The 25,940-nt window shown below is 41.2% G+C and overlaps 1 protein-coding gene across 1 annotated transcript in view; it reads left to right on the plus strand.

Moving 5' to 3' along the window:
- fgf11b (fibroblast growth factor 11b) overlaps positions 1–25,940 on the plus strand; it is a 61,830-nt gene that overhangs the window by 23,989 nt on the left and 11,901 nt on the right. Inside the window, exons 2-3 of the mRNA XM_033650423.2 lie at positions 6,235–6,345; positions 8,311–8,414. Coding sequence (XP_033506314.1) covers positions 6,235–6,345; positions 8,311–8,414 — 215 coding nt within the window. The remainder of the gene's footprint in view (positions 1–6,234; positions 6,346–8,310; positions 8,415–25,940) is intronic.

A 25,940-nucleotide genomic window follows, 5' to 3' on the forward strand; every position in this document is an offset into this window, starting at 1 on the left:
TTGTGACAAATTTGAAGAAATTCACTCAAGGTGTTCTTGAGATATCGTGTTCAGGAGAATGAGATGGACGAGGTCACAGTGACCTTGACCTTTGGCCACAAAAATCTAATCAGTTCGTCCTTGAGTCCAACTTGATGTTTAAGCCAAATCTGAAGAAATTCCCAAGGCGTTCTTGAGATACCATGAACCATTAGAAGAATGGATCGGACTGACAGACGGACGGATGGACAGATGGACGGAAGGACAACCCGAAAAAATAATGCCTCTGGCAACGGCTATCACTGGCACGTAGGCGTAAAAAAGCTGTGCCAAGAGCCATATATGAAGATATCATATATGACATATTATTCATGCACCTAGTATAAAACATTCCACATCAAAATCAAAAACATTTTTGATGATTTTACATTTAATATTGTCAAAATGAGTAAAACCTGTACATTTTGTGAAGGAGCAGAGAATATTTAGGTACACACAGATCCCACTGACACCCCAACGATACTGACTCCAGGTATTTCAAAACGCATTTAAAAAAAAAAACAGAAATCAGATCATAGAGATTTTTAAAAAAATTCTGCAATGTATTCCAGTCTGATGGTGAGAAATACCTAAAAGACTCTTTACCACTGTCTGTATGAACATGTGCCAACAACTTAAAAAAAAAGTCCTGTGACCACAAAGAGCACTGTCAAGCACTTTTCTGTGAAACAGAAACACATAGACAGGTTGGGAGAGGCCCGAGAATTGCCTTGTATGTATAGTATTCCAGGAGTAAAGCTCACAGTAGTGAGTCAAGACTTTACAATTTGTGATGAATCTAAGGGAAGCATGGTAAGCTGTATCAATCATAGTCTCAATGGCAGAACAGGTGTGTGTGTTTGTGTGTGTGCACATTATACAGACACAGATGCTGTCAGGACAGTGAGAGGGAAGCAGTTGGCAGAATACGCATGGGGATGGAGTGCATCTCTGCTATTTGATGACACTGAGTCGAATCAGTTATGCACAGTTTTGTTCATTTGCATGTTAAAAGCGTTGTTGCTGCACTCAAATATCAGAGCCAATAGCAAGCAAAAAGCTTTACAAGTTCACAGTAGATGCAAACATACATGAAAGGAAAAAATAATAACTGTAAAGGGTAACTTGGCACTAATCCTGGACCCATTTTATAGAGTTCATTGCAACAAAGGTAACTATCCATCTTCCTGAGAAAATACAATATTTCTGTCTTCTAGAACCCAAAAATCAGTGTAAATTCTGTAACGTGCCCTGGGACACTCTGCCCCCAAACTATGAGGCACTGCCACATTCACCTCCTACTCCCACCCATTTTAATGCCAAGATATAACATCTGGCAGTCACACAGAATTCATAAGTCAGTTATGTAACCGATGTTTTTATGTCTACACAGGCAGGTAACAGTTTTTGTTTAACTCAATCAATTCAAAGCGCCTTTCTAATTGGCTAAAAATGAAAGTAGTAACAGAGACTTCAGTCCCCCTCGAGTCTCCACCATCACCAACAGAGACTGTGATTTAGAGCTGTTTAAAGTGCTGCCTTTATATCAGCTTGGAGAGGCTTCAGCAGATGCAGCAGTGGTGGAGAGAGACAGAATTAAAGAGATATGAATGAGTGTCAGGGAGTGTGTAAACTTGCCTCTAACACTGTTACTGGTTGACACTGTAAAATACTTGCTTACTAACAGTAGTTCCAGTGGCAGCTGCTGGTCTTTCAAACAGGGGAAGCTCACTTTAAGTTTACATCATAAAATTTGTCATATTGTAGCGAGGCAGTAACTTATAAAAGGAACATTTAATTGAAGCCGTTTTTCAACCACACTCATGCCGAACCACAGCAAAACACACCTCAAAGATTTTCAGATGGGTTTAAACACCTGAACTGTACTGTACAAACGGTGAAAATGAGCTATATCGCTTATGGAAATAAGGAACTCTGGACGGCACTCTGTCAGAAGACTCCACTCGCCGGTGCTGGTGTGTATTTCCAAAGCGCTGTCAATCACAAAGGGGTTCAGCCTTTTAGACAGTTCCTCCAATCATCATGTATACACCGAGCGTCCTCTCCCGCCTACTGCTCCATTAGGTCCCAGGGAAGCTGAGTCTCCCTGGAAGTGACGATTTTGTCGCATTTATCCAATGACCATCTCGCTTTGCTGCATGAAAAAAAACCTGCTCAGCCCTGTCTCATAGGAATGCTTGGAGGCTCCGCATCCACCATGCTGACACGAGAATGTATGACAGGGAGGTTGCGTTTGAAAACTGGTGATAAACAGCTGACGTTTGAACATCATAGTCATGATGTTAAACGCATCCTAGCGCACATTTAATGCAATGTAAATTCTTATTTTAATGTAAATTCAATAGTGCATATTTGACCATTTCTTCTATGAAACTTTAGGGGAAGTTCAGCCTCCCTTATTGTCTCAGAGCAAGTAGTAGTATGTTTACGACTACTACTCTTAGTTGCATGCTCTCAGTCTCTCATACTCTATACTGTTAACAGTGTGGACGTATGTTTGCTGTATCTACTAATAGGTCTTCCAGGTATTTCTGACATAAAATCATAATCCTGTGGACCTGGCCCCTTATAACAAAAACCAAGATGTTTTTTTTATTATTATTATTAAATCAGACACAGTAGAATGGTTGGGATATCATTAATCTTCTCTTGTACATGTTTTAAGAAATTAAAGTAAAGAAAGCTAAAGATTACTTGTAAATGTGCTATTGGTTCTATACGAGCAAATCTAGCTGTGTATGTTGATATGAAGGTAGAATATAATATATAATAAATTAGTATACCTATAATCTGCATACTAAACAGAGAACTTCCTTCTCCTGGGCCCACAGCTCGCTCCAGATCCTGGCATCCCCACCAGGCCCCCAGGAAGTATGCCGGGCTTTTAAGACAATTTTCACAGTGGCCAACTGCAAGTTTTGGAGTCGGTCATGTAATGCCAATGGGTTCCAAAAGACTACTTTCAGTAGACTTTCATTAGGAAACATTAGGAAAGAGATGCCTATAAGAAATTGGCTGGCTTGGCAGTTGTAAGTCTCTGGCATGCCTGCTCTATGTGGAAGCAGTGCCGATCAATGATTTCATACCGCGGAAATAGAGCTTTTTTGGCTTCATGGGCCACTGAGCTACTTTCATAGTTTTCCCTTTAGTTTCAAATTCCCACAATAACAGAATAAAGGCACACTGACTTCTAGAGCACAACAGTTTTAAAATATGACTTTGGGCCTAATAGTCCAATGTTGCAATATTTGTATGGTAATAAGGTGGTGAGTGTCCACGGGAGCTGTTTTGTGTTATCATCTATGAATCTATCATGCAGCTGCAGTAAAATACAACCGTTATAGTTTTTGCTGGGAGCTTTCATTACACTGGATCAGAATTTATTGTGCTTTGGGACGAGGATTCCGAAGTTGGAGCCAGCTCTGCTAACTGAAACATTAGTTTTAGTGCCCCTGACACCAGGCATGGGAGTTTTGATTGCAGCCATATTGCACAAGCTGTCTATTGAAGTTGTGCCTAAATGTGTGTTTTTTTCTCGCTCACATACAGCCGTCACTCTTAATGAAATGACTGAAATGACAGTGTCATCTCATTCACTCTGTTCCCCTGCCATCCCACTGCTCACTTCTGTCCTCCCTGATCCTCCCATCTCCCTTTCTTTCTCTCTCTCTCTCTCTCTCTCTCATCTCTCTGTTTTGCATCTGTGGGGACAAGTAATGAACAGCGTCCCTGCTCTGATTGGATGATGTATGATGTTATTAGGTGGGATGAAAGCGTACATAACTCAAAGGACACAGAATGTAAAAAGGGGAGAAAGAAGAAGAAAGTGCAGGAGTAGAGATACTGAAATGTTTTGACAAGCAGCTTTGAAAGAGAGAGGATGGGGACTGCTGCAGATGCTTGCATGTAACAATGGGAGTAGGTCACAGTTTCACTGATGCCTCAACCCTGGCACACTTCCTTTGGGAAATAGTCCTACAGATCTCATCCCTGTATCCTCTGCCACTCTCCTGCTCCCTGTGCCAGTCTGAAGAAGACAGGCAGATTGCGCAGTGCCCTAGGCCCCTCCCTGGGGAGTGTGTGTGAGGGCATGGGCGAAGTTTAGCAGAGGGGGAACTCCCAGAGGTGCCTCAGTCCTCCAGAGGCTCTGTTATGAACTGCTCCTTCATCCATGTTTCATCTCCCGTATTAAAGCTGCATTGGAGGAGACTGGTCAGTTGAGACTAAATGACTGAGCTTTAAACAGAGTGAGGGGACCTGCAGGATGGAGTAGCCTCCTGGCCGAGGCAGCGAGGTCCTGAGCACAGGAGACAACTTAGAGATTTCTATAACTCGTGTAATTGAGGGGGAGGGGTGGGGGTGGTGGGGGTGGTGGGGGGGGCTCTAGTGATGTCTAAGAGCTGCTGCAAAGATTCTGTCTGTTTCTTAAATGAACGCAAAGTAGGCTGCAGGGACTCCACTCATTAAACATTCAATCTCTCTATTCGCCCTCCACCCTCTCCTCCACCACCCAGCCCCCTTGATTATATATCTTTTATTTAGCGGGAGACAGACTAACTCTCTCACTTGACTTCATCCTCTGATGGCCCCAGCCTCTTGCTAAAAATACCACTGGTAGCAAGCCAGTGGACTGATGCTTAAGCTTAAGTTATAGATGCATTTTATTCATTGAATTACTAGCTGCTACAGAATGTTATGCATCCCCAGTGTTAGGTGAATTAGACCAGAAATGTACCTTGGCCAATTCACTAAAAACTAAGAAATTGTAATTGAATACTTAACTCTTGTTCTAATTTTTTTTTTTTTTTTTTTTTTACATTTCCATGCTCTACAGAGAAATCTAATACTGTAATAAAAAGTCTAATACTGTGTTTATACTTCTGTGTTGAATCGACATCGTACCTATGGCACAGACTATGCATAAATGCATACGCTGTAGCCTGACCTACACCTGTCAAGAAATGTAACTACACATCTCGGTGACGCAGACCTTCTGTTTATTTTCCTTAACTGAAAACCATTTCCCTCAGTGGAAATGAAGCTTCTGTTTACTTTTACTTCACCGATAAGAAACAATTAAATTACAAAGACAATGAAGCATTTTAAATCTTGTGTGTAATTTATCCCTGCTTCATATGAGCAGAGCAAAGTCGAATGGAGTCAAATTTTGAAACCTTACCTTGTTGAATGTTGTGGTTGTTTCCAGCTTTATATGAAGTAAAAGTCCGTTAGCTGACTGGTTAATTTATTCACTGTAAAATATCCTATGTTTATACTTATAACGTTAGCATGTTGTATTTGTGAACCTTGTGAGTTATAATGGAGACATTTTTTGTATTTTTGTTATATGCTGTCACTGTAAAGCTGTGTGTTTTGAATCAATCAAACTCTCTGCACTTCACAGAAAGTCAGCATGGTGGCATACAAATCCCACCACCATTTGGTGTTTTGGAGGTGTAATTGCAGAGTGACACAGGCACACCACCGCAGGAGTAGAAATGCTCACAAAGGTGTAGGCCACTTGTGTATGCTACAGCTTTGAGTAGAGCCTACGCACAACTATAGATCAGCCTTTCCATAAAACATAGCTTTATTTTTCTTTATTTTTCTTGTAGTATTGTGAAGTATTTGAAGGTCGGATAGGTCTATGGTAAAGATAACAGGGATCAATCATCATCTGTTCTGCCAGGCATCTTCCCTCTTAGTAAAACCCCCTTAAGACCTCTCACTGACGCCTAACAGGCCTTTCATGTGACTTTGATTTTTTAAATGCTTTTGTTATTTCTGTACTGAAAAAAAGAGCAGAGAAATATTAAATATAACCACACCTTACACTGACACTGTAGTTCCCAGGTCTTGTATGTAATCGACCAGTTTGACTTTGCATGATGGTATGATGTGAATATAAAGCCCTGTTAGCGACTCTATAAGGCAGCACTTGGTAGAATGACAATCTTAATATGCTGATGTTCAGCAGGTATAATGTTTAACATTGTCACCATCTTAGTTTAGTGTGTTAGCATGCTAACGTGTGCTTGTTAACTTAAGCCTCTGTGACTGGTGTCTTCAAGCATGACATATTTGAGTAACCCTTTCCTTTTCCAGGTTTTGTAAATCAGAGAATGTCATTTCTGTCCTCGATCTCTGGCAGTAGCACCTGACTAATACGATGTTGTTTTCTGTGTTCCCTTGCAGAGCCACAGCTAAAAGGCATTGTTACTCGGCTATACAGCCAACATGGATACTACCTGCAGATGCAGCCTGATGGCACCATGGACAGCACAAGGGATGAAAGCAGCTCATTTTGTGAGTGTGTGTTTCTGTTGATAGCCTACATGTCTTTGCTTGTAGTCGTGTTGTGTAATTTCAAACAAATCAGTCACAGTCAAGTCTCCAGGACCAGTTAGAAGAACTGGGTAGAAGCCATACTGTGCTAAATGCAGAGGCCAGATGTATAAACTATGCACATACACAAAAAAAACATGTGTATGCCTTTTTCTATACATTAACTGGTATTTATAAAGCAAGTATGTACAGTGAGAATGTGCATACCTCACACCTTCTTCAGACTTGAGTGACTTTTTTGCCACTTTAACTTATCAGTCTTCACAGCGTTCTGTGTGTCAATCACAGGCGCATTAATGAACCTCATTCTAAATTATTTATGATTTACCATCCGTCTTATTTACATAGGAGTCAGTCCGTTAATGATCGTTTCATTTGATCCTGAATTGTGCTGCACTTCTTTAAGTCAGTTTCAATGTGAGTGCTATGAATGTTTCATTGATCATCCTTATGATGTTTAATAATCATAATGAGTGAGACTTTACCGCGGTGATGGTTTGCAGAAACATGATGAATTAGTGGTGCCACAACTATCCACAGCTGTGCATAATGACAGCTGATCTGGGAACATTGGAGGACCTCGCCGATGCAACAGGATCAGTGAAATTACAATTCTGCCCTGCAGTATCTCTCATTGACAGATCTAATGAGTGGTGAGGCAGGCACAGCTATCAATATGCAAATGGTGTTTAAGGTTGTTTCTACATCCATTTTGGTGAACTGTGGTACTGGAAATGAGGCTTGTGCATGTGCGCTGTGCTTCACAATGATTGAGATTTATGAAATAGAACCTGGGGTACGTGTGGCTTTATAATATATATCTGACAAAAAAATGCATATGTACATTTCTGTCATTGTATGTACGCAGTTTTATGCATCTGGCCCATGCAGTTTTTCACCTTCATAGAGCTGAAATACGGAACAGCTGATACCCTTATTAGGAGGCAAATCTCAAGCTTTGGCAAAGTTAATACTCCACTTTACACCCTGAGCTAAATAGAACCACAGTAGGTGTCACACTTTGCTATATGGGCCCTGTGGCTGAGGAGTCGAGGCAGAAGTTAGGATCCTGTCAGCTCATGTGTCAAATTTGTTCCAATTTGTATGGTCATGTTTGTCTTTTAATAGGAAGCCCCATCACATCATACTGCCAAACTGTGGTCATTTAATGTGTCCTTGCTCACATGCAGACATGCTTAGCATATGTGTTCGTCCTTACAAGCCATTTATATTGTGTTTCAAATCCCAGATACTGATTCTGATTCGATTTGTGACAATGTCTGAAGTTCACAAACCACACAAAGCAGCTGTCTGAGTTTAAAGTGCTTCTAAGTGACAGTCTGCCGCCGAATGTTCATCCTGACCTTTAGCAATCTACTTGTGGTTTTCAGATCAGAGTTCTCTTCCAAGTATCATTTCTTTGTATTTGCCTATTTGACCTTCCAGACTCAGACATGTGCCCTTTTTTAGACTGCAGTTTGAATGCGGCAGTTTTTAAAAACTGAAAACTGTATTTATTCAACAGCTTACATTATATCTTGATGAACTGACTCTTTTGTTAACAGGTTTAGTTTAACCAGCCCAGATAATGTATCTACCTCTCCTAGACGTCACTGTCTTTGCTCTAAGCTCCATTCGGTGTGGCAGAACATCTCCATTATCATCCAGCTTTACAGGCAGTGTAAAGCAAAGTGAAGGTGACTTAGTTTTATTTAAAAACATAAACTTTAAGAAGCATTTTGGCTTGAGAGAGATATAGCATGCAGCAGTGACACTGCAGCCACTCAGCCTAATACAATGAAAAGAGAAAAGCAGATTCTGTTGCTACACAGTATTGTAGCTTGATTTCACAATCTTCCCTGACTTTCTCTTTTTTCTCTGTCCCTTTGTCGTGCCCTTTCTTTCCTACTTTATTCCCCAATTCAGCACAGTTCAACTTAATTCCGGTGGGACTGCGGATTGTGGCAATCCAGGGGGCAAAGACAGGATTATACCTTGCCATGAATAGTGAAGGATACCTCTACACCTCGGTAAGTATGCCCCACAGTCATGTGTACAATAAAAAAGCTAATTTTCATTTGATCACATATCTCAACTATATTATAAAAAATATGTTGCTGTGACACCCCAATTATAATTGCTCTGGTTTTGTCTTTTTACTGTAAATGTTCAGATTGAGATATAAGCTTTCATGTCCTGCTCTGCATGGGCCCCCCTCCAGAAGTATGTAAATATACTAATCAATTAATTATTATTTTGTTAAACATGATTTTTCAATATAAAAAAATAAATAAAAACTCTAAAATGGGGCTGAAAGCACATCAGCTCTTTCTCCCTTGAGAAGTTCTGGATCTGGCCTCCATCCTGCCCACCACCACTGCTTGCAGTAGGTTTCGCTTTCCGCTTGCTGGCATAGTGCAGAGACAGATCTGGTAAGACCAGTGAAAGAGTAGTGCGCATTAAGATGGCTGGCGTTACCGTTAGAGACTGGAGAGATTCAGTCATAGATGTTTGAGCCTCAGTTGGACTCAGATCAGAAGTCTGCTGTGCACCAAAATCAACAACTAGGAGATGTATAAGAATGCTAAGTGTAGTTAGCTAGTAGGCTAACTGGCAGTAGCTAAAATAGTGTTAGTGGTTGTGAAACATAAAATATCTGCTACAAAGTTACAGTTTACATTCAAAAACTACAGACTATCATGTTTACTGTCAAAACTTTCACTATGCTAATGTGTATAAGTGTGTATGATTGTTTGAGAGAATAAGGTAAGACACTGGGTGTGTTTACATGGACATGAATTACCTGTTTGGTTTTTGGAGTATCCCATTTATGTATTTGCGCATGTAAACACCACATCTCCTTTTCAGAAACTAAGATAAGCCCTGAAACCTGAATATGCTAGCTGGATAACTTCGCAAGAAACTAGGATACTGTTGCATGTATACACTTCAACCCAGTTATTGATTGCTGCTGCGGGGGGGATAGGGTGACAACCTGTAAGAATACTTTGGAAAGACAGTGAGGGAGGAATTGAGAGTAAATGTAAAACTATTGTTTGACAAATCAGGGCCCAGTTATTCCCATGTTTTGCGATCCAGGATCAGCTAATCCATTTTACTTTCGTGCTTGTTTTATTTATTTATTTTTTTTTCAAAGCAAAATTGGATCAGTTTCAGAATCCTTTAGAATCCTTTTATTTCTTTGGAACGACCCATTTTTAAGTTTTGATCCAATTAGACTGAAATTCGATCAGATTACTTCTGAAACAACCGGGCCCTGGGCCCGGGGGTCTGTTGAGTGCAGGAACTGTCGATGGATTTCGGGTGCAGGGCAGGTGGGAACATGGCAAGCATGCATGTTACGCTGTTGATGTTTTGTTGTTTAGATCAGTCTTTTTTGACCTTTTAGATCTCCATAACCCTTTACACTTTCACTATTTTTTCCAGTTTCACTCACTTTTAAAATATATTCCAAATGTTACCAACATGCCAGGTGCTTTTAAGCTTATCAAGCCGGACTACTTACAAGCATGTTGACAAAATGACTGTGAACAAACTATGCAGTGAGTAATCAACTAATACATGAAATGCGTGAGACTTTGAATCACTGATTGTCTGAGATGACAAAGATTAAAATGCAATCGGTTGCAGGTCAAAAATTGTCTGGTTGATTCATTACAGTAAGATTAAACCAGTTACAGGTGACCAGGAAACATAAATATGTGAAGCTGTAGTAGGAGGAACTCTTTAAAGTGCAATACCCATGATAGAGTGTTGGTATAACAATTTGTTGTGTCTAATTTTGTCCATTCGGCAAAACACATTATTAGCTCTAAAGTATCATTTCGATTCTTTCCTTAGTAAGTATCAGAGGGGTTTAAACCAATGGCTGCATTAAGCCATGACTTCATTAAGAATAAACTGAAAATATATGTATTCGGTAAACTTACTACTACACAAAATATAGAACTTAATATCAAGAGATAGGCTGCTATATCAGCAGCAGGCATTATCTTGGTGGACAGTCAGTTTCAACTTTTAGCGACAAGCTGCAATTCTCGTGAGAACACTGGTGTGCTCACTGGATAGTGCTCATCCCAGTGTGCTGTCAAATCAGTACCTTGGACAGTGCTTGTAACATTGCTCTAGCTTGATAATATGGTCAAAACACTTCAGATCATGCAAAACATTAAACATTTTAAAAAGGAAGCACTCAAGCCGATCTTGGCAGCTAGTGGAGCTTTCAAGTTGGGTAGTTTGATCAGCACCGCGCACAGCGTTAGTATCATTTTAGGAGTGTGTGGTCTGGTCAGCACCCTGGACAGCACTCTTAACATTGCCTATCAGTGTTCCTTAACCATAGCTACATGCTACATAATACAGTGATTATGGGAAATTTTGGCTATTTACTGACTGCTATTGCTATCTATCCAGTCAGTGGTGTAGTGGAGGGTTAGTATATAGTCTATATACAGACTCTACATTCAGTGAATGTAGAGTCTGTAGGCAAACCCCGGAGATCTTGCCTCCAGAAGAAGAGCGGAAGAGCCCTGGTTTCCGGTGCTAGGCTGTTCGTAGTCCCCGTGATATTGATCAATCACGTTTGAGCCAGCTGCAGTGGTTCCCAGGTTAAACGCTCCGTGCGGTGAACTAACAAGGTGGAACACAATTGGCGTCACTGCAAACTCTGAATCCATCACAATGGTTCAGCATATTTACTTATATATATACGGAAGTCGGAAACGAAAATTCACCTCCTCCGCCCAAATCAAACCAGAATGACAAAAAATCGGGGGGCTGCCCCCAGAGGCTATATCGCCTTCTGCCGGAAGTCAGACGCCGAATACAGCTGATGGGTTTCAAGAATGGTGGAGGGTATATCCACCTCTTTTTCTGGACACTTTCAGTAAACCCATCTATCAACCAAAAAGCCACAGAAATGTAAAGAAGAGCATATCCACTTCCACCTTCATACCCTACCCATCTACCTAGTAGTACACCCACCTCACCAGCTACCACTACCCCACTATGTATAAGATAACAGCATAAAACCAATATAGTTACACACCTGTTGCCATCAAAAAAACAATGACCAGGTTCAGAAAGCAGTATATGTTAATATCCCAACCTGCAGTTTACCTACAGCATAAGAAGTGGGAATGTGTACATTTTTTCACACTCATTTCCATTGTGTCCTTGCTTAGTTGTCCCTTTGCAAACACAAACAAGTACACTCAACCACCCACAGGCACACACATACCCAGACACAGACAGACAGACAGACAGACAGACAGAAAGACACACACTATGAGGGGTCAAACATTTCACCCAACCACACTACAACGCGTCACTTGCGCCTACTTAGGACACATCAGATCTAATCAAACCGCGTGAGCGCACGCCTACATTTTACATAGGGTTACTATGGAGACACGAGTGTTACACACCCGCCCGCTACATGACGCGCAGGCGTTGTGCGCTCCACTCACACGACGCGCTCACACGTCTTATCAGTACGCGTGCACAGCACGTTACAAACGCTACACATACACTACACCTGCGTGTCTACGCACGCACGTTCGATTAGTAGAGTTAGCATAGCGATGCTACGTGTCACACGTCCGTAACACGACGCGATGTTGCTTCAACAGCTGACACTTTTGACCCCTCTGATTACATGACGTGTCTACGCACGCACGTCTGATTAGCAGAGTTAGCATAGCGATGCTACGTGTCACACGTCCGTAACACGACGTGTTGTTGCTTCAAGAGTTGACACTTTTGACCCCTGTGATACATGACGTGTCTACATAGGCACGTCTGATAAGCAGAGTTAGCATAGCGATGCTACGTGTCACACGTCCATAACACGACACGATGTTGCTTCAACAGCTGACACTTTTGACCCCTCTGATTACATGACATGTCTACGCACGCATGTCTGATTAGCACAGCAAGCTAGTTAGCATAGCGATGCTACGTGTCACACGTCTGTAACACGACGCGTTGTTGCTTCAACAGCTGACACTTTTGACCCCCCTGATTACATGACGTGTCTACGCATGCACGTCTGATTAGCAGAGTTAGCACAGCGATGCTACGTGTCACACATCCGTAACACGACAGGTTGTTGCTTCAACAGCTGACACTTTTGACCCCCCTGATTACATGACGTGTCTACGCACGCACGTCTGATTAGTATAGCAAGCTAGTTAGCATAGCGATGCTACGTGTCACACATCCGTAACACGACGGGTTGTTGCTTCAACAGCTGACACTACTGACCCCTGTGATTACATGACGTGTCTATGCACACACGTCTAATAACCACACGTCTAGGCGTGTGCAGGCATTGCACGCGCATTGCATGTGTAACAAGTACACGGTGAATACACGCGCAGTGCACACGAAGCAAGTACACTGTGATGGTTGCACACGCAATTTACACGTATCAAGTACGCAGTGAATGCAGTGTGTGTGTGTGTTCGCTGATACGTTTGACCCCTCACACACACACACAACCAGTACATGTAGTATACTATATACCTCATAGGCTTTTACTATGGTATTTAACCAAATTCAGAATTTAATTGTGAAAATCATGGAGATAAATGTTCATAAACTGTGAAGTTACAGTTAAATTCAGTCATTTACAAGAATGTACTGTTATCAGTAATGTAATGGGCTTTAATTTTGAGGTTACAGTTAAATATGGTTATTTTACAAAGGCATTCTGCTAAATCACAATAATTTATGAGTTAAATTGTGAGATTACAGTGAAATACAGTAATTCTACAGGAGCATATTGCTAAATCACAGTAATCAAATATACAAAAATGTGACATTACAGTTAAATTCAGTAATTCACAGGAACACACTGTTATATCACAGTAATGTAATGGGCCTTTTATTGTGAGGTTACAGTTAAATGTAGTAATTTTACAGGAGCATACTGCTAAAGCACAATAATATGCAGGCATAAATATAGTGAGATCACAGTATACAACTATCATTTCACAACAATTTACTGTAAAAATGAACAATAATTAACTGTAAAGGTACAGTTGAATATTTTAGAGTGTACATACTTTAAATAAATAAATCAAAATATAAGAGAATGCTATTACTGCACAGTTTGCTGGACTCTAATGTAAAATGTAAATGTCAGTGCCACTCTATAAATATGCTGTTTCTCTTAAGTGGTCATCTGTGTGCTGGTTCTTCTTACTAAGCTCTGATTAACATGCATTATTAGACTTTGGTGCCTTGCCTGTGTGAACAGAGAGAAGAAGGGATTTCCTCAGCAGCAGTCAATAGCTGTACTGCATCCCACACTGACCTCTTTCAGAGAATTTCCTCTCCAACACGCACACACACACACACACGCACACACACAGACACACACACACGCTTACATGAATGAGTTTGCATAGGTGCTTCACAACAGAACAGCTGTCCTCCTGTGTAATATCATACATGCTTGATTTTATGACCGCATATTGTTCTCTATAGTGTATCTGATGTGCTAATTTGCCGGTGTAGGAGAGAGTGCAGGTGGCATGATATGGCCCTTCATACATATCTGTGTGCTCTGACAGCATGTTCATACTTGCTTTTACATTTAAAAGCGTGCAGAGAGTGCGTGACACAGACGAGGAATGTTTTCATTTACGATAAATAAGTTCATCACTGTCACTCTCAGAGGAGCCGTGGTGACTGACATAGTGACAAGTCACTTCCTTCCAGCTATTTCCTTATCCTCTGGCATATACTGCTGCTTAATGGTGGTAATTATGTTGTTTTCCTGTGAATAACTCGTCATTTTCCCTTTGAATGTGTCACTCATGTGCAAACACATATAGTGGTCAGATTGTAGGGCAGACAAAGTCCACTGCTGCCCTGACTTACACATAAATCTCAGGGCCTCACCACCTGTAGGTGACAACAGGAAATGGCTGATCCTGATACAAAAATAGATCTTGGCTCATACATGCCCCATTTTATAATCTATGTGCTCTGGAAAACTCATAGACAGAGAAAGAGAGAGAGAGAGAGAAAGAGAGAGGGAGAAAGGGGAGGCTGTCTTACAGAAACAGTTTTTGCGCCAATCAAGATTTAAACACTCTCTCTGCCCCCCTTCACACTTACCTGTCCTGTCCATTAAAGGCAAAAATGCCCAAAAAAATATCTTAAAAAAAAAAAAAGTCCCCAGGGACTGCAAATGGAAATTAGCTAGATGCTAAATGTGGTACAAAACATATCCACTCCTTGTGTGTGATTAATGTTTTTGTTTTGTTTTTACATAATCCCTGACAAATGTAATATATACAGTACAGGCCAAAAGTTTGGACACACCTTCTCATTCAATGCGTTTTCTGTATTTTCATGACTATTTACATTGTAGATTCTCACTGAAGGCATCAAAACTATGAATGAACACATGTGGAGTTATGTACTTAACAAAAAAAGGTGAAATAACTGAAAACATGTTTTATATTCTAGTTTCTTCAAAACAGCCACCCTTTGCTCTGATTACTGCTTTGCACACTCTTGGCATTCTCTCGATGAGCTTCAAGAGGTAGTCACCTGAAATGGTTTTCCAACAGTCTTGAAGGAGTTCCCAGAGGTGTTTAGCACTTGTTGGCCCCTTTGCCTTCACTCTGCGGTCCAGCTCACCCCAAACCATCTCGATTGGGTTCAGGTCCGGTGACTGTGGAGGCCAGGTCATCTGCCGCAGCACTCCATCACTCTCCTTCTTGGTCAAATAGCCCTTACACAGCCTGGAGGTGTGTTTGGGGTCACTGTCCTGTTGAAAAATAAATGATCGTCCAACTAAACGCAAACCGGATGGGATGGCATGTCGCTGCAGGATGCTGTGGTAGCCATGCTGGTTCAGTGTGCCTTCAATTTTGAATAAATCCCCAACAGTGTCACCAGCAAAACACCCCCACACCATCACACCTCCTCCTCCATGCTTCACAGTGGGAACCAGGCATGTGGAATCCATCCGTTCACCTTTTCTGCGTCTCACAAAGACACGGCGGTTGGAACCAAAGATCTCAAATTTGGACTCATCAGACCAAAGCACAGATTTCCACTGGTCTAATGTCCATTCCTTGTGTTTCTTGGCCCAAACAAATCTCTTCTGCTTGTTGCCTCTCCTTAGCAGTGGTTTCCTAGCAGCATTTTGACCATGAAGGCCTGATTCGCGCAGTCTCCTCTTAACAGTTGTTCTAGAGATGGGTCTGCTGCTAGAACTCTGTGTGGCATTCATCTGGTCTCTGATCTGAGCTGCTGTTAACTTGCCATTTCTGAGGCTGGTGACTCGGATGAACTTATCCTCAGAAGCAGAGGTGACTCTTGGTCTTCCTTTCCTGGGTCGGTCCTCATGTGTGCCAGTTTCGTTGTAGCGCTTGATGGTTTTTGCGACTCCACTTGGGGACACATTTAAAGTTTTTGCAATTTTCCGGACTGACTGACCTTCATTTCTTAAAGTAATGATGGCCACTCGTTTTTCTTTAGTTAGCTGATTGGTTCTTGCCATAATATGAATTTTAACAGTTGTCCAATAGGGCTGTCAGCTGTGTATTAACCTGACTTCTGCACAACACAACTGATGGTCCCAACCCCATTGATAAAGCAAGAAATTCCACTAATTAACCCTGATAAGGCACACCTGTGAAGTGGAAACCATTTCAGGTGACTACCTCTTGAAGCTGATGGAGAGAATGCCAAGAGTGTGCAAAGCAGTAATCAGAGCAAAGGGTGGCTATTTTGAAGAAACTAGAATATAAAACATGTTTTCAGTTATTTCACCTTTTTTTGTTAAGTACATAACTCCACATGTGTTCATTCATAGTTTTGATGCCTTCAGTGAGAATCTACAATGTAAATAGTCATGAAAATACAGAAAACGCATTGAATGAGAAGGTGTGTCCAAACTTTTGGCCTGTACTGTACATTATAAAATCTTTGTTGCAGTCCATGTCAGGCTGTACAATATCAATCTTGAGGCACATCAGATTGGATGATGACTGCCTAGATTTAGAGATATCCCTGATCCAGACATATTTTAAAGGATCAGTATAGGCCAAAATAAATCCGATCAAATTCCAATCCTTTTTTACTGCACTGTATTGTGTTTTGTTTACCTCAGCCAGCTGGTGTTGCAGTGCTGTCCTCCCTTACCAAAGCTCTACAGTGTGAGCATTCAGCTTCATATCACGTGAAAATTATAGTGTGTGATGTGAAAAATTATCTGTCCGCACTGGTGAATGACTCTAAGTTCAGACAGAGGTTACAAAAATACAAAGATTCACTTAACTCAGACCCTAAAGAATCTTCTATCTCTTCTTTCTGTCATTAGCACAGAGCAGTGTACTGAACATTCAGGTAGCAGCTTCTCTTTTTTAGCCACTGTTATCCGTCAATTTCACTGTTTTAAATTACAGACATCCCCAGCAGCAGGTCATATCTGTCACTAACTTAAGTTAATTGTGTGAGTAACTCGATGGCAGGCCAAACTAAAACCCACTCTGTGCAGCTAATCACTGTGCCTGATCACTGTGCCACAGGATTGTGTGAGGGAAGATCCCCCATTCTGTTACAGTACAAACCTAAATGGACATGTCTTCTCTCCAAACTATCATGTCACCCCAATTTCAGGAGTTGCAATCTCCAGTTACTCTTTCATGTATGTCAGATCAGTAATTTAAACTTACAAGCTTAATGGTTTTGAATCAGGACCATCAGTATATAGATCAGGTAGCTCTTGAAAATAAGGTGTGTCAGATTCAGTAAGCTACAGCTGTGGCTTCAGTAATTCAGTCACATTTAATCAACTTACTCTACATATAAGTATCTGATTGGACTAAGATCAGAGATGTTAGTTAGTCTCACATGCTCTCCAAACTTCTCCAATTGTCCTCTGGGTGTCTTAATGATAAGTTTAACCAACCAGTATTTCTGGTGCAGACTCGCGAGGACAGCAACGTTTAATTGACTAGTAAACAAACTGCACACATCCCAAGGATATACTTTGTGAGCTTAACTACACTCACTACACTACTCCTATTTTACCTCAGACTGCATTTTGTTGCTCTCCTTGGGATTTACTAAGAATCCACCTTATTCCTGAGGGCACTACAGTAGAAAAGATTATGTGCGCAACTTCCAGTGAGATAGTGGAAGTAGCAGCTAAGCTAGTTTGTCCGATAGACTGCCTGCGTTTTGTCCCAGTGGCTAGTCTTGGTGGCTAACCGCCAATGCGGGTTCTTAAGAGGTAATTTGCCTTCAGTTTGGCAAATACTGATTTATTTTTTAACAAATATTTAACTAATATTAACCTCTAAAATGTCTTTGTGCAGCTCTGGTACCTGTTGCACTGTCCATGTCTCTAACGACTTATAACCAGGCTAAGTTAAATGTTTGTCTTCAGCAACTGTGTGCAAAAAAATTTACAGGGATTGTTCCTGTTGCCAAAGGTACCATTGATTTGAGAAATAAAACCACAAGAGTTTCACGAGACATAGCGAAAAAGTATTAAATCAGAATTTGCACAAGAGAATGAGACCTAGACTGACAGGTCCATCACTCAATGTCAGTACATGATATCCTTGTCTTTCCCTGTCTGACTTAATTCTCAACCTACATTAGAATATTGCTCGTTATAAAATAAACTCAGCAACATACCTTGAAATATGTATTTAGTTATTAAGGCTGGGAATGCGTTACTGATTTACCGTACTTTCTGTATATCATAGAAAAAATGAATGCCGAAAGTTATTTCTTGACTTCACACTTTACTTACTTACTTCTTTTCTTATTTTTACTACTATATATTTCTATTACTGAAGTCTGTTGCTAAATTCAGCATCATGTTTTGCTCAAAAACAGTTTTTAATACATCAGAAGTAAAAAAATGGGTAAGCTGTAACAGGTGGTGTGTTCCATGTTTTATTTCCCAATTGCTCTTGGAAAGAAGAATAGAGTACTGTAAACAAACTGTTACCATTAGAAATCACCGATTTCGGTCCAACGTCAGAAGTTGCACACAAAATTCATGCAAGGTATCATGGGGGCTAGGAATAATGTGGATATTGCTGTAATTTCTTGTCTCTTTCTCCTTCTCTCTAGTGGTCATCTCTTCGAGCTACATCAGCATTGTTAGACTTTCTTTTGTTGGCTCCTTCTTACTTGCCTCCATGCTCCATTCCTTCCCTTTCCCTGCTGTAAGACAAAAGCCATCTGAATAGCGCCTTAAAGTTGACTTTTTGTAACATCAGCTGATAAGAGTAGCAGCACCGTCTGCCTGTGCAGCACAGTTAGCCTGTAACATGTCTTTGGACTGCTGCTTCACTTTAATAACATTACCGTTACCCATCTGAGAATCTTGAAGATTAATGTATTCAATGTAACATCACTGGCACTGCCCCTTGTGCTAGTGCTTTTGGGTTCTGGTGCATTTTTCTGAGCGGGTTCCCTGGGTGGGACCACTTCAGGTGATGTAGATATGTGTTTTAGCCTGCAGTCTTTATTTGCATGCCTTCAAGTTCAAAACATTAAAACCTGGGCAGAAGTTGGTCTATCTGATGTGGCATTCCACCCAGTCCTGCCGCATTCAGCACCAGTGCAAATGTTGGCTAAATATTAGCCTATATCATATCACTGTAAATGTTTGCAAGTATTTCCAGCATTTTAAGTACTATATTTGTGTGATTCAATGAAATTATGTGCAATACCCACAATCCTGCACTAAAATTCAGGCCCTGTCCCTGTCTGTTTTAGAATGTTTAAGATAGATGGAGTACACGTGCGGATCTACAGTGACATCCAAAATGGTAAGATCCTGCAAAGGATCGAAAGAGTCTGAGGTAGTTGTGTGTTCACCACACCTGAGGAACCCATAAAATGCAGTGAAGAAAAAATCTGCATATGATCCAAAACAGCGCTGCCTTAGGTGAGACACCATTTTTGTATAGAGGTAAGGAGAAGGGGAGGTGCTTATCATTGCCCCCTGGATGCTCTTTTTTTAGACCACTAAAGAGGAGGTGAATGGAAGGGTTCCCAAGCAGGCTACATACTGAAGGAACTGCACATATAATGAGACAGAATACCTGCTAAGAATGCTTTGATGGAGGAACAACACATTTTTCAAGATTTGAAACTGTAGAAAATAAAAGCACAAATCATAATGACAGGAACTAGGACCATGCTGCCAGTTCATGTAGGACTGAAGAGCACCTTCTAGTCCATGACAGTTTGGGTGAAGACTGGGCAATGCAGGCTTTGAGGCACAGCATGGGGGCAAAAGAGTTTAAATTCCTAGGAATTTAAATCTTGACAAGGAGTCAGCAATTTTATAATCCAGGCTGGGTAGATGTGCTGTGCAGAGAGTGAAATTGCCTGTGACATATGACCACATAAGTCGTCAGACAAATCTGTGAATAAAGGAAATGAAAGAGCGTACTTTTATTCTCGTTCTCACAGAAAACTACGATTTGTTTTCTAGACCATAGGTTGCCCCAGAAAATGCATGTAATAACAGTAGTATTTAATTCTAAAGGTGTGGTAGACTGTGAATCTGTGGGAAGAGCAAGCAATTCTGTATGCCAAACGTCAGCAAACCATTGATTGTTATAGATCCTCCAAAACAAATAGAAAGAGCTGCATGGCAAAAATAATTTTAGGATGACTGATGTTTGTGCAATATCATTGCACCAAAAATATAGGCTGTCCCAATTTTCATACAGCAATGACCAAAATCTTTTACATCTACATCCGCCATGTAAAGCAACAAGATTGTGTAGTCTATCCACTGCTTTTGAAAGGTCCAACAAATCACATATGAAAAATCGGCCCTGGGGAATAATATTTATGGCGAAGTTAAGGTGGCCTAATAAAGACAGCAATTCATGTTTAGATGCCAAATCCAGTGCCTTTTTATGACTTTAAGAAATAACTTTTCAAGAGGCAGTGATGCTTGCATGAGGTTGCTGTTGACATGAGGACTTGCAGTGGCCCTTGGGTTTTCCCTGCAGACAGAGGAGCACCCAATTGCTTAAAAACCTCTTTCAGCCCGCTAATGCATCGATCTAGTGGGGACTGAGGAGAATCCACTACTAGGAAATCATCTAATGGGTGAGGGATAAATAGCAGTTATTCAACAGTATGCCACAAAGCGCTTCTGACAGGGGTTTGAAAATGCAGGGGCTGCTATGACAGCCGAAGGTTGATCTGACCAAAAAACATACTTAATTTTGTCATCTGATGCCAAAAAGGTGCCACTGCATTGGATGGAGTGGCTCTGAAGGCATGCTATATTGGCCTTCTCTAACCATGCACCTGTCCTGGCTTGCTTGATGAAATGGATTGCAATATGGACAATTGAATAGAATAGAGAAAATGGTGTGAGAGGTATGAGGGGGCAGACAAGTCCATTATCATTCCTTTTTCTCTGAATATTTTTGAATTGCCATGCCGATGGGATTTATGTGTAATTTGGAAAAGGCCCAATCGTGTAGCCCTCCTTGACCTGTTTAGCTAATAACTTGTTCAGTGTTTCTGGTACTTTAAAATCAGATTGGAGGTTATTACAGACATGGGATACTTTTGGACGAAAATCTAAGCCAGCAAGAGAACCTTTAACCAAGCCATTAATCCAGTAATTCACAAAACAACAATTTGATTGTTGAATTTGAAAGCTTTATGATGCTGAAAGGTGTAAATGGTTTATCCACTTCTTTTTCATAGAGCAGGACAGACACGTAGATCTTGGTTGGCTGTCTTCACATTTGCTGCAAGCATGTTTGAATCTGCAGTTAGAAAATCTACATATCTTGTAAAAATGTGTACAAAGAGGGGCCTGAGGAGTTTCATTCTTAGAAGTCACCTTTTCACTGCTTTGTTCATCAGTTTTTAGTAAGAGGTTGGAAAACTGTCAGGCTGAGCTTGCTTCTGATTCACAGTTTTTGGGAAGAGGGTCAGTGGTTGCAAAAAAGACCCACACACAACACAAGAAAGGGCCTGATGCTCTGACTCATGAGAGTCAGATCAACAATGGACTAGTCCAATCTTTGACTGAATATTTGGATGTGCAATGTCAAACAGGATGGATAATAGCAAATAGCAAAACATGAGATTTCCAAATCTGGATAATTTTGATCCAAATTAAATTTTGAACAACTGGGCCATTTACATTTTGAGTCACACCTCCTCTATTACTGTTTCTGGGTTGGTTTCTCATACAATATTTTTTTATATAACTCACCAGTTTAAATATTATTAAGGATTAAGTTTATGCTTAATTAAGGGCAAAGCCGCTTTGAGTGACAGGCCATCTGCTAGTCTGCCTTTACCACTATGAGTCAGGTCTACCCATTGCTCCTACACAGCTCTTCCCAGTCATCCAAATTTGGCAATTTCTGGCGTGAGTAACATCATGATGGCTACGTCCATTATCTTTAAACAATCTATGGCTGAAACGCATTCGTTTTAGCCCACTATAAATAATGCTGTTATCTGTGAGTGCCAGTGTTCTGTAAGTTTTAAACCTTGCCACAACCATGCACCTGATACAGTGTTCAAGATCTGGAGCTGTCAAACACTGCTACTTTTTCACTATAATAACTCGTGTCATCCATCTTGCCCTCACACAGCAAATCAAAAATCATGCTTTGGTGCTAATACCAGCATTCCCTATTCAGATTGGATGGTTTTTATGAGTTTCAGCAGCAGTCACATTGTGAGAGACTTTGGTTACTAAAACTCTAAATCAACCGCTGTGAACGCGTCTTATAGTGAAAACTAGGACCACCAATTTGGACTGACCGATTACTTCACCACATTGTTCTCACAGTTGTCAGCTTTCACCTAGGACAGCAAACAATAACAGAGCATATGGGCCTTATATAACAGAAATACAGCAACAGCACAATAAACACCATTGTTTGTGACCTGTTCAGCCTTGTGATACAAGTGTGTGATAGCAAGAGTGAGAAAGACAGATAGACAAAGGACAGGAGAAGGATAAAGAAAGAGAATGAGAGTGAGACCTATGTCCTTTCTATTCTTTTCATGGAAGGATTGCATTGAGATGCAGGACAACACCAGCAGCGAGATAGCATCGCTCTTATCACAGGACAAGATAAACTGTGGACATTAGAAAAAGTAGTTGAGAGGATAATTGGCCAGAGCAAGAGTAGTGAGATGAAATGCAGAAATGCAATGATAAGGACAGACATTTTGCCAGGTGGCCAATTAAGAGCACTTAGGGAAGGCAAAACCTATTCTTTCTGATTGACTCATGATATACCTTGTACCGGTGCTCTCCTTCCAAAACTCTCTTGAGGATATATTAGAACGGAGTCCTTGCAATTTTCCAGGGTATGATGACAATGATACACAATCAACCAACACTTTTTGGGTCCCATCTTACCATGAAAATTAAAAGCAAGGTGATAAAGGCAGCAGGCGGTCACCTCTGTCACTGAGGGTCGAAGAGGGACGGTCACCCACCACTCGTCTCTCAGCTACATTATATTGACACGGGCCTTCCAGCTGTCAGTCAACAATGCAGAGGCACGAGTCCCTGCAAAGTACTATCCACTCTGCTCTTGCCATGCAAGAATTGTGCCTCTATGAGCTATTACAAAGCATTACACACAGACCATACATGTGTTTTTCTAGACAGTATTAACTGCCAGTCTCATCCTCTGTAAACCCCACTTAATAAGCACGTCTATGCCCTAATGACTTATGTAATGTGGCGTGTCATAGTGCATCTACATCTGGTGTGACAACAACATCAGCAACATGCCCTGCCGGTGGCATTCTGCATTGCACACACTGGCACGGATGATGCATGTGTCTAACAGAGGACTGTTGTGAATGAGCTTTACATTTCACGTCATATGTGCTGCAGGAGTAATGCAGTACGGTGGGATTACTGCAGCTGGGCAGATTTCACAGCTGCCCATAGATTACCCTGGGAGCTGATGGGACAGTCAATAGATGCAGGAAGCCTGTGTGACATGTGACCCCTGCTGTCTAAACAGGGGATTGCAAATAATTGCACGTCAGAAATGCTAAAACGTGTTTTGAATTTCAGAAGTAGAGCTACATTTTCAGGGGCATTAGTTCTTATTTCACGCTTGTGCATGCACGATGAAATGAGAGTAAACAAGATACTAAATATTATGCATGGATTCTTTATAGTCATAACTTTCATGGCTGTTCCTACATCCTAATTAAAAGCAGAGAAAGAGGTTAGTCTGACTTAAGGAACTCTGCCCTTTGACTGTGTATTATTAGTACTTCACTGTCCTTATTTGGTGGCGAGTGCAATCCCAGTGTATGGTGGCATGGAGAGTTATGCTTCCTGAAGCAGGTAGAATAGATGTAATCAGACACGAGGGATGAGGAAGGAGGTGGTGTGTGTGTGGGTGGAGGGTTGGGGGGGAGGGACGCTGCTCTGCATCATAAAAAGGTTCTTCCCATCTTGGGGATTCTCAGCACGGATGCAACATATTACCTTTCTCGTCTGCTTTCATTTAAATTCATTTTTGGCTTGAGACACATGGTAGAGAAGCTACCCAAGTCTCTAAATGAGTCGCCGTTGAAGAAAGAGGTTTTTATTTAATTTCTAGTCCGAGCACCACACCATTTAGATGGAAATACTCCCCCATCACTCTTAAAAATGTGCCGTCCTCAACACATCTTTAACAATTATTCATCTGAGCAGGTAAATCTGGTGGTTTGAGTGATATCTTCAGTCAGTACACCCCGGATGTCTCTATAGTTCTGGTAGAGGTTACCTCAAGGTGAGTTTCAGAGATGGAGATAATTACAGCAGCATATTTGTATCAGTTAGGGACAGGCATCTTGGCTCTTGTGGCAGGTTATCATGGAAAAACCAGCTAACAGGCCTGTCAGATTTTTTTTTGCCTTCACGCTAGCGACAGCTGTGGCTCAAGGCATTATATTTCTGGGATGCCCATCCATCCATCCCATTCTTGTAAACGTGATATCTCAAATACATCTTGAGGGAATTTCCTCAAATTTGGCACAAACCTGCATTTCGACTCAAGGATGAGCTACTTAGATTTTAGTGGCTAAAGGTCAAGGTCACTGTGACTTCATGTCTGTCCCGTTCTCATGAACATGATATCTCAGAAACAATTTGAGGGAATTTCTTTAAATTTGGCACAAACGTCCACTCAGACTCAAGGATGAACTGATTAAATTTCTGTGGTCAAAGGTCACTGTGGCCATGAGTCTATCATATTCTCATGAACGTGATATCTCAGGAATGCCCTGGGGGAATTTCTTTAAATTTGGCACCTACCTCCACTCGGACTCAAGGATGAACCGATTAGATTTTGGTGGTCAAAAGTCTAAGGTCACTGTGATCTCAACAAACATGTTTTCGGCCACAACTCAAGAATTCATGTGCTAGTCATGACAAAATTTCACACAAATGTCTTATAGGTTAAAATAAAGAGATGAAATTTCATATCCAAAAGATCAAAGGTCAGCTTCACTGTGGCATCATAATGTTCTACAAAAACACTTTTCTGGCTATAACTCAACACCAAAACTCAGCAGAAGGGGAGACATTTGGTCAGATACTGAATTGGTGACACTAATCTTGGTTGGTCACCTTGAGCAACAACATCCATATTTGAAGCATTGTCAACTGTCATGAGTACGCATGACTCTGGACAGACATGGATGTAAACTACAACTTGACTGCTTGGCGGAGGCATACAACCACAAAGCGGCTATTCTAGTTTTCAGTTGTCAGTTCAGTTGTCTGCTCTCTCAGTGTACTTTTTTTCCTCCAATCCTTTGGAGATTACTTGAATGAAATACAGAAAATGTGGGTTCTATCATTAGGCTAATTTAAGTTAATTTAATTTAGGTAATTATAGTATGACTTGAGAGAGGGGTTATCACTGGTGTCATTCCTGAGGTTGAGCTGAAGGGTATTTTGTTGGATCATTGGGTTCTTTTCCATAGGGACGTGAGTGTCAGATCATTGGGTGCTGGCGACTAAAGCCCTTGTCAGCCCAGCGCTCCTGCTTTGGTCCTGAGGGAGATGCAAAGAAGCAGGTCTCTCTCTTCTTAATCTCCTCTATTACCCAGCAACCCCTCTGTCCTCTCCGATCTTCTGCTCTCTTTCCTGTCTCTCCTACCTTTCCCCTTCTGTCTCCCGCACTTCCCACCCCTCTTGCTCTCTGGCCTGATTAATAATGAATGAAGCAGATCATCTATCGATCCCATCCTCTTTGTGTTAGCACAGCATAAGATATCAAACCTGTCAGAGGATCTTAAAATAGCTCTGCGATGTGGTGATGACGGTAGTGAGAGAGTTTGTTGGGTTAAGGGTAGGTGTTTGTTTTTTAGGGTAAGAAAACAGAACTTAAAAGAGTATAAACTGTAGTGGAGCAGCAGGACAGGAGTGGTTGGAGAAAGGGCACAAAATCCTGAATTGCCTTCTCAGCTAAAGGATGATGCCTCCCTGTGAAGGAGAAAGGTGATGATCTGTGATAAGTGTG

Source organism: Epinephelus lanceolatus, chromosome 11 (genome assembly GCF_041903045.1).
Source record: "Epinephelus lanceolatus isolate andai-2023 chromosome 11, ASM4190304v1, whole genome shotgun sequence".
NCBI lineage: Eukaryota > Metazoa > Chordata > Actinopteri > Perciformes > Serranidae > Epinephelus > Epinephelus lanceolatus.